At 43.1% G+C, this 10,589-nt stretch overlaps 1 protein-coding gene across 1 annotated transcript; it reads right to left on the minus strand.

Moving 5' to 3' along the window:
- Positions 1-6: 6 nt before the first annotated feature.
- LOC116567985 (histone H2A type 2-B) lies at positions 7-524 on the minus strand. Its single transcript, XM_032303393.1, has one exon. The coding sequence runs from the start codon at positions 455-457 to the stop codon at positions 65-67; it is 393 nt and encodes a 130-aa protein (XP_032159284.1). The 5' UTR covers positions 458-524; the 3' UTR covers positions 7-64.
- Between the last annotated feature and the right edge of the window lie 10,065 nt (positions 525-10,589).

Below are 10,589 nucleotides of genomic sequence, written 5' to 3' on the forward strand. Positions count from 1 at the left end.
TTGACGTTTTGGTGGCTCTTAAAAGAGCCTTTGGGGTTAGTGGGGATGGTCTCGACCTTCCTAATTATTTGTTCTTGCCAGGCTTGTGACTCTCCGTTTTCTTGGGCAACAAAACCGCCTGGATATTGGGCAGGACGCCGCCCTGCGCAATGGTGACACCCCCAAGTAACTTGTTGAGCTCTTCGTCATTTCTCACGGCTAGCTGCAAATGGCGAGGGATGATGCGCGTCTTCTTGTTGTCTCGGGCCGCGTTCCCCGCCAGCTCCAGGATCTCCGCCGTCAGGTACTCCAGCACCGCCGCCAGGTACACCGGCGCGCCGGCCCCCACCCGCTCGGCGTAGTTGCCCTTGCGCAGCAGCCGGTGCACTCGGCCCACCGGGAACTGCAGGCCGGCGCGAGACGACCGTGATTTGGCCTTGGCGCGAGCTTTGCCTCCCTGCTTTCCGCGTCCTGACATTACGGCCAAAATTGCAGTTACAGCTTCTTATTCAAGGAGAAGGAAGTGGAAAGGATAACCAATTTGGTGTAATTTATAAGAGCTACCGGGAGGGGTGAAGGGAAGTAGCCCAGTGAAACAGCCAATAGGAAGGCGGAAAGCAGCCTCTTCGTTTGCATCCTGCACTACGAGGAAATGACGGATTTCGTAAGTACCTACCAATCGCTGGGAGCCACATTAAAGCCCCTTATTTGCATGCCAGGATTTTTAAAGAAAGAAGGCTTTCGGACCAAACGCTGTTTTGTTTTGCCTTTTACTGAATGGGCATTTTCTTGTTTCCAGTTTAGAGAAGGGCGGGGGTCGTTTTCTCCGCCGCCCCCTCCCCCTTCACAGTTAGAGCTAGAACAATCATAAGAAGGACCCACAGGGTCTCCAGAGAGCCTTCAGCAAATTGCTCCCACTCGAGGATACGGATTCTGAAGCTGATTATCCCCTTGAGCTTTAAGTTATCCTCAAGTCTCGCCTTTTCTGTCTTCACAGCCAGACTTCCAAAAGAATATGTTACTAAGGCCGTCCGCTTTCTCTGCAATGGAATAGTGGCCTTTGGTGTGGTTTCGCCAGCCCCCGCCCCGCCCCCAGCCGCCTACGCTCTTCGGAATCCACGTAACCAAGGACTGGACGACATCTGTCTTCCTGCTCTTGACCTCCAGGAGGCAACCGATACCGCCTTGAAACTTGCTTCCTTGGCTTTCAAAATGTCTTCCGATTTCCCTCCTCCTGCTCCTTTTTCTCTTCCCGTCCCTACAATCCGGTGTCCGTCTGGGCTCTGCCTCCTACCCAACACCTCCCTCCACCCTTCACTCTTCCCGGGGAGTCTTCCCACTTCCATGCTTTCAATTATAGACATCCAGATTTGTCCCGGAAGCTCAGACCCTGACCCCAAACTGCTTACCGGGTACTTCAGCCCATTTGTCCCAACAGTTCGAACTATCCAAAAGGCCCCAGTCGCCTCTGTTTGCTCTTTCTCTGAATACAACCTAAGCCAGAGTCTTCCTTTATCTGCATCTCAACAGCATATCCGGTCACTTCCCTAACATCTCTTCAGCCTTTTCGCCGTGCTCTTGTCTGCCTCCCCATTGCTCGCTTAGACTTCAGCAACAGCCCAGCAGATTTGTTTTCCTTCATCCTCCAGACGCCTTCTAGAGAAATCTTTACTGAGAATCTTGTTTCCTTCTCCTCAGCTTCCCACCCTGGAGTGTTTGTTCTACACCTCTCACACCATTGGCACTCTAGAATGCTACAAAAAATAGACAGGGCGCCTGGGTGGCTCAGTGGGTTAAGTCTCTGCTTTCGGCTCAGGTCATGATCTCAGGGTCCTGGGATCGAGTTCTGCATGGGGCTCCCTGCTTGGCAGGGAGCCTGCTTCCTCCTTTCTCTCTTTGCCTACCTCTCTGCCCTGCCTACTTGTGATCTCTCTCTGTCAAATAAATAAACTCTTAAAAAAAAAAAAAAAAAGAATACACTTAAACCCTCTTCCTTGAGCCCATTTCAGATGTTTTCTCTTTCATCCTCGCCTTTATTGAACTGACCTTTATCAAGTACCGTCTACCTTTCATCCTCGCCTTTATTGAACTGACCTTTATCAAGTACCGTCTACCTGCAAGGCAAAGGGGATAAAGATAGCTGAAACTGGAAAATAGAGGAAATTTAAACTCTGGAAGTTAAAATCAACTATTTGTAGAGATTATCTCTGGTAAGAATACTGGTGTAGATTTGTGAAACACGCATGTCCAATCAAAGGCTTTTTAAATAGCAGAATGTACCCGAAGGTGATTCTAACCCCATCAGCTGTATCACGGTAGAAGATGCATGTATTAATAGAAAGAGGTGGTCCACACAGAGTCTCAACAGGGCAATTACAGTAGGAATGTGTTGTTCTTCCAGCACTAAGAATGTATATTTATATGTCTGCTAGACACAAAGGTTTAGGCTATTACAGAAGGGTCCTTGGAAAAAGTTCAGCCTTTTCTCACAACCTGGGTGAAAGAGTTCTGACTGTCTCTCTTAGCTCAGATTCTAGGTTCAATTAACTACGTTCCGATTGTTCTACTTCAAGATACAAATATGAGACTGAGAAGGGGTGAGCCAGTTATGAGAAGATATATCACTGGAGGGTAATGACTTTGCATTCTAGACTATTCATAAGTTTCTTGTGTTGTTTTAGTAGTGTAAGTTCTCTCCCCAGTGAGCCAGTACCCTCTGGAAGTTCTGATCGTGTCAACTTTTCAGACCTATAGGGTCTGAACCCAGAGAGTGGGGACCCCACCACAACTCTGGCACCTTGAGAGGCCCTGCTTGAGGGGGCAGCTGACCTCCCCCTCTCTTTGACCTCTGGTCTCATTTTTACTTCTATGGCAGTGACCTGCTGCTATTAGGAAAGGTGAAGGGCAAAGAGATTTATACGGAACCTTATTATGTGATAAGCTCTACACTAGGGGCTACCTGTGACAATTGTTTGTGTCACAGATAAGGAAAGTGAGGCTCAGAGAAGTCAAAGCGCTTGCTGAAGGGGACACAACCATTTACTGAGACATGATCTGAACTTGGGTCTGCCTGACTCAAAACCTGTGCTCTTCAGGGCCTTCACGCGGCCTCACTCACTAGGTGTCCAGCTGCAGGAAGCCACTTCACTTACACAGCCACCCTTTCTTCCTCTATTAAACAAAGGAAGAGAATGAGAGAAATTATATTTAGTACATGAGATTCCATCCAGCTATAAAACCTTATTAGATAAGTCTAGATAGGCCAATATCCTACAGATTATATGAGACTCAATTACTGTCTATCGCTCCCCGGAGCTCTTTGCCCAGCGCTCTTACTAGAGCTAGTAAAACAAGAAATAGAGCAGGCCATCCGTAAAAGTAGTGCAGCATCACAAACAGGCTGGTTCTTAGTTCCTTCAACAAAAAGGCAATTGGGATTTTTATTTTTTTTTTAAGATTTTTTTTTTTAAAGATTTATTTATTTGAGAGAGAGAGAAAGCACAAGCAGGGAGGAGAGGGAGAAACAGGCTCCCAAGCAGGCAACTGGTATTTTTAGACAGGGAACTGAGTTCCTTTCCAGGCAATCTAGTTAATCAAATATTTATTTTGTCTTCTGGCTCCATTCCACCATGTTCCTCTTCCTTCCCCTCTACAGCCGCCTTGCTCAGCACTACCCTCAGCCTCCTGCATACTGAGCCGCACACCGTTCGAGCAAGGCCTGAATGGCTAGAATGCTTTGTCCTCCTCTTGACCTGGCAGAACCCTCCCCATCCTTCCGGGTTCAGCTACCACCCTCCCCATCCTTCCGGGTTCAGATACCACCTGCTCCTTCATGAGGTCTTCCCTTCCCACACACACCGCCTCAGTGTGTACCCCCTCTCTGTTCATATCCTGCTGCTGGCACTTACCACTCTGTAAGGTGCTTTGACTTTGCTCTCACTTCCTTTCTGTGACCCTCAAGGGAGAGACCATGTCTTCTTTGAATCTGCATCCTTAGTTCCTTCTATACGTGGCTCTATTATTAAATGTTTCCGGCATGAATAAATGGCATAACGCTCTTAGGGAATTAGCATCTTCTTTTCAAAAATCTTTCTCTTTACTCAACAACCACTCTCCAAATGCCAACTATAAACAGTACGTGGCGATAGCCAGAGTGATGGAAGATAGACCAAAAGCTCATCAATTACACAAAAATACATCCAACCATAATAGAGTTGTTAGAATAAATGACAACAAACGTAAAGAACCTAGTATGGAGCCTGGAACCCGAGAGGGCCCAAAGTTGTATTAGGAGGCTGAAAAGGTTAACATCTGAGAGCCCATATTCTACAGCTTGACTCTGCATTGCTTTCCGGATATGTGACTGTGGGCAAATTACCTCTCCTCTAAGGGTCTCTACTTCCTCACTGGTAGAGCAAAAGTAATAATAGTAGCTACTTCATGGGGTTAGAACAGTACCTAGCACCAACATTAACAGGGACATGCCCAAAATTCTTTGGACTGATTTATCATTTCAAAAATAAACATTAGGTTTATCAGATAACCTAGCAATTCCATTCCTGGATATACATAAACAAACAGAAATGAATGTATGCAACGAAGAGCACATACCAGAATGTGGTATATTTGTATCCTGCCATACTACGCAACAGTGAGAATGAGCAAATTGCTGCCACACCATCAGAGACAATATTGGATGAAAGAATGCAAACACAAATGAATTCATGCTACGTGTCTCTTTTTATATGAAGTTAAAAATGGGCAAAACTAATCTATGATGATAGATGTTAGAATAATGGTTACCTGTGGTGGGGTGGTATTGACTTCCCTGGAGCCTTCTAGGGTGCTGGAAATTTTCTGTATCTTGATATGGGTGTATTCATAAGGAGAATTAAACTGTATATTTATAAGTTCCTTATGTGTAAATTATACACCAATAAGCACAAATTAAGCTTTCCAAGAACAAATATTGAAGTAATCATCATGGAGGGAAAATGAGTATTTTGCGGGACATCCCAATCCTCATGTCACAGATTAGTGTTTACTGGTTTTTTTTGTTTTGTTTTCTTTAATTACACATGAGGTGGCCACCCAGGCACCCCTCTCTTGGTGTTTAAAGCCTCTAAAAGTCTCAGTCTGGCCATGACAAACCTTCACTACATAATAGATATTATGATTATGTTTTTATTAGAAACAAAGACACTAAGCTTGCCCTATGGAGTTTGCAATTTACAAAGCTTTTACAAAGCTTTCCTTCACTTTTGCAACAGAAATAATGATGTCATCAGCTCTCTCTTCATACATTAGTTCACATATCCATCCAATACATTTAATTGAACACCCAGGTATGCCACTACTGACCTTGACATAACATATTTAGAACATAATGACTATAAGGGCAGGGGTGGCTCAGTTGGTTAAGTGTCCAACTCTTGATTATGGCTCAGGTTATATTTCAGGGTCCAGAGATCAAGCCCCAAGTCAGGCTTGTGCTGGGCGTGGAGCCTGCTTAATATACTCTCCCTGTGCCCTTCTGCCCCACTCTCATGCTCGAAGAAAAAATAATAATAAAAATAATTTTTAAAAAGAACATAATGAATACATTTTCTCTGCCCAGATCTCTTCACATGGTTAGTTCCCCCTAGTCATTCAAATCTCTGTTTAAATCACCTCCTTAGCAAGGCCTTCTTCAAACACAGCCTCCCATCATTCCCCATCAGTCACTGGATTAGCAAGCAGCAAAGGCCTGACCAAAAACAACTCCTATAGATTCCATCTCTTTAGCAGTATTCTGATCGATCTACTTCTCTCTAGCCCATCTCCTGCCTTCACTCAGATTCTTTCACCAGATTACTGCCAACGGCTTTTCTATTCTTCCTATCCCTCTAATACATTCTTCACACGCTAGCCAGAGCTATTTAGTAGAAAATCGGATTCTCTCTCATCATATACTCTCTCCTGACATGATTCTACCACCCCTACCCACTTCCCCACCCACCTATCCCAAGATAACCTCATTCCATCTTCAATAACCCCTGCTTCAGATGCCTTCTCAGATGCTAAAATCAGTAGACAAAAACTTAATAACAAGATAACACATAGATTCAAAGTATCACCCAAAGTTACAAGTGGAAAAATAATAAATTTATAATGATGAAAACTGAAATATACCAGTTTAATAAATGATCGGAATTATCACCAGCCATGACGTATCAAATTACATGCCCACTGGTATGGTTCACTGAAAAGGGCTCAATATCACTTCTCCAGTATTCCTGCCAAAAATGTGTATCCTGAGTCTGAATCCTAGAGAAATAATAGACAAACCCAAATTGAGGTATGTTACAAAGTAAATGGTCTGTACTCTCCAATAATGTCAAAGTCATAAAAGACAAAGACTAAGGAACTATTCCTGATTAACAAAAACCAAAGAGACATAGCAACTGAATACAACATGTGACCCCAGATTGGATCCGGAACCAGAACATGTTTTTTTCATTTTATACAAAAGAGATATTAGTGGGGAAATTAACAAATTTTGAGTAAGATCTGTATATTAGATAAAAGTACGGTATCAATGTCAATTTCCAGGGTTTGACAATTATATTGTGGCTATGTGAGAAAATGTCTTTTTTTTTTTTAACTAAATACACATCAGTAAATACAAGAGTTCTCCAGAGACAGGCGCCTGGGTGACTCAGTGGGTTAAGTGTCCAACTCTTGATTTCGGCTCAGGTCGTGATCTCAGGGTTGTGAAATCAAGCCCCACGATACCCCCTGCACTGGACGTGGAGTCTGCTTAAGATTCTCTCTCCCTCTCCTTCTGCCTTCCCCTCACTTAAAAAAAGCAGGGAGGGGGAGCTCTCCAGAGAAACAGACTGATAGGATATATAAATATATTTATATATATGTATATATATGGCGAGAGAAGGATTTATTATAAGGAATTGGCTCACATGATTATGGAGGCTGACAAGTCCCAAGATTTGGCAGATGGGTCAGCAAGCTGGAAACCTGGGAGAGCTGATGAAGGCCTGCAAACAAGGAGAACCAATGCTGCTGTTCCCATCCGAGGGCCAGTAGGCTGGAGACCCAGGAAGAGTCAATGTTTCAGTCTGAGTCCCAAAGCAGGAAAAAAGCCATAGTCCCACGTCAAAGGCATCCAGGCAGGAAAGAACTCCTCTCTTTGTCAGAGGACCAGCCTTTTTGTTCTATATTCAGGCCTTTGACTGATTGATGAGGCCCATCCATATCAGGAAGGCAATCTGTTTTGCCCATTTAAATATTAATCTCATCCCCCAAAACCCAGAATAATGTTTGACCAAATATCTGGGCACACTATAGCCCAATCAAGTTGACAAATAAAATTAACCATCACAGCTGCTTAGAGGTAAGTGGGGCTTTATCTCTGAAACTTATTCTCAGATGGTTCAGAAAAAAATTATTTATGTGTAGATAAATACATAGAAATAAAGCAAACATAATGAAATGTTAATATTTGGATAATCTGAGTATCAGAGGAGGGATTATGTATTGGAGACACTCCATTTTTCACCCGTGTTGCAGAATACCTCAGTTCAATCTGTCTCCTGTGTGTTTCTTCCCTGTGAGTCTCCTCTACTGGTCACATAAAACACCTCACTTCCAAATGTGTGGTTTTCCCCCAACACTAAACAATCTTCCACAACACCAGCTGGGTGGCCTACAATTTAATTCATTTCTGACACCATCCACCCAGGGACAGTATCACATCCCGCAGGTTACAGGGCTCAGTCCCACAGGACTATCCCCCACCCCTTCCCCCCCGCACACACACACATACACTTCAGACACCAGCTGTAAGCCCAGGCTGTCTGTCACCCGTCCTCCTGACCAACTGACTATAAATTAGGGTTCCAATGTTCCCCTCCTTTGGGTTCTAATAATTTGCTAGAGCAGCTTACACACCTCACAAAAACATTTTACTTATATTTACCAGTTTATTACAAAAGGATATGATAAAGGATACAGAAGAACACCCAGATGGAAGAGAAAGGGCGAGGTATGTGGGACGGGGCTCTCCTACAGGCCGCTCTCCCAGTACCTACATATGCTCGCCAGCCCAGAAACTGCCCAAGCTCCATACTTCTGGGATCTTATGGAAAATTTATCACATCGGCACGATGTATGATTAACTTCATCTTCAGCCCCTCTCCCTTCTCAAGAGAAAGGGAGTGGGACTGGAAATTCCAAGCTTCTAATCATGACCTGGTCTTTCTGGAGACCACCCCTCAGGCAGGATCCCCCCTCAGAGTTGCCTTATTAGAACAAAAGACACTCCTATCACCCATGAAGTTGCAAGGGTTACAGGAGCACTGTGTCAGCAACTGGGGTCAAAGACCAATATTAGAACAAGAGTTGCTTCCAGTTAGGATCTTACAAGGTTTTTAGGAGTTTTATGCCAGGAACCTGGGCCAGGTACCAATATATATATTTTTTATTTTATATATATATAAATATATATATATTTATATAATTATATATATTTTAGTATCTCACAGGTATATATAGGAATTATTTGTACCATTTTGGGGATTTCTATAACTCTGAAAGTACTTCAGAAGGAAAAGTTAATAATAAAATACACACACATAGAACCATATATCCAGCTTGCTATCTCTTCTAGAATGCCATAAAGACACTTCAGACTCAAGCCCAAAACTGAACTGGGCGCCTAATCTTCCCCTTCTTCACCCTTCAAACCGGGTCTCCTTCCAGCATTCTGTATCCTACAGAACAAACGCCATCCATCCGGATGTACAAGCCTGATAGTCATCCTTGACACGTCCCCTCCCATAACTAACCTATCACCACATCCTGGGATTTTACCCTGCTAATATATGTATCTTGTAGTCACAATTTCTCTCCACTTTCACCTTCACCTCCACCACCACCACCATCCAAGTCATCATCATCTCTCACTGAGCCCGCTACAAATAACTTTGCAGCCAACCTCCCTGCCTTCACCCTTACCTCTCCGCCCAGTCACATCACCTTTGCAAAATACAAATTTAAAGACAGCTTAATGCAATGCATGACCCTTGATTGGTTTCCCAAAAATAAAAAGTTATAAAGGACACTAATGAGACCACTGGGGAAATTTGCATGTCCGCTGTGTATGAGATAATAATATTGTATGAATGTTAAATGTCTTGCGTGTGGTAATGTTATTGTGGTTATGTAGGAAAAGGCCTTGTTTTCAGAAGATAGATGCTCGAGTTGATAGTAGTGCAATATAAAGATTTTTGCAACTACCAAATGACTGAGCAAAAATAACAATGATTTTATTATTGTTATTATAGACACAAAGTCAAAGAGAGACAAAGCCAGTCTGGTAAAATGTTGTCAGTGAATCTGGATGAAGCGTAAATAGGGACTCACTTTACTAATCTTGCAACTTTTCAGAAAGTTTTAAAAATTTTTTTAAAGGCTAGGAAAAAATATGTCATTATGTTCAATTTCTTGAGCGAGATAAAGATATTATGGTTATACAGGAGAATATACAGGTGATACATGTTGGTGTACTTGATGGTGAAATGCTTCTACTATCTGCAACTTATTTTCAAATTTGATAAGTATATTTTTAAAGTATACAGGTATATAAAAGTACTTGAATATATATTTATAAGCATATACTATACATAAATGTAAAAAATATTGAAAGGTAGCTATTGCTTTGGATTCTATTTTTCTGCAGGTTTGACATTTTTCAAAATTAGAAGCTGGGGAAAATACTTGGGAATATATGGGAAAATAATCGATAAAATATTAAAGATAAAAAATAAAGTACAAATTGAAAACTTACATATCATCTCGGAAAAAAGCTCATCCCGTTAAAGCCCTACTTAAAACCTTCACTAGCCTCCCACTGCTACCAGGATAAAGACAAAGCCACCTAACAAGGCCTACAAGGTCCAGTATAGTCCAGCCCCTGCCTTCTACCTACTCACTCACTCCCCATCATCATTATCCCTGCCCCTCCCCCCGCCCCCCTCCAGGCTCCGACTACACTTAACTAGACCCTAAGTAACCACTCCTCCAGAGTTCTCTCTCCAGGCCTTTGCGTTTGCGACTACCACAGCTTGACTATGAGGAACTGAGACAGCGGCTTTGGAGCTGTCTCTTCTAAACCGTTCTCCTAAAATCTCCTCTCTGAAGTTTCTTCTGTGCCCCAGGTCTGGCTGACATGATTCCTTAGCACCCTGTTCTCCGTCCCATCATAGCACTTAGCACACAATATTGTAACTGCCCGCTTGCTTGTTCATCCTCAGTGCTATCAAAAATTCTCGAGGACCAGACCAGCTTTATTTCCCAGTCTTCAGGACTGGTCTGCGCACAGTAATTATGTGTCCAGTAAATGTAACAGATTCCATTTTCTTGTATGTAAAGTAAAGGAGTTCAGCTCGATGGCAATAAAATGTATCAAATAACAGCAGTCCCAACTGAGCAGGAATGCCCGGATTTTTTCCAACTCGGCTTCACAACCTAAGAGCACGAGTCGCCAAAGCTCATAGACTACAATTCCCGTTAGCCCTCGGGGCATCACGTGGGGCCTGCCCATGCCTTTGCTG

This window comes from Mustela erminea, chromosome 10 (genome assembly GCF_009829155.1).
Source record: "Mustela erminea isolate mMusErm1 chromosome 10, mMusErm1.Pri, whole genome shotgun sequence".
NCBI classification, from domain to species: Eukaryota; Metazoa; Chordata; class Mammalia; order Carnivora; family Mustelidae; genus Mustela; species Mustela erminea.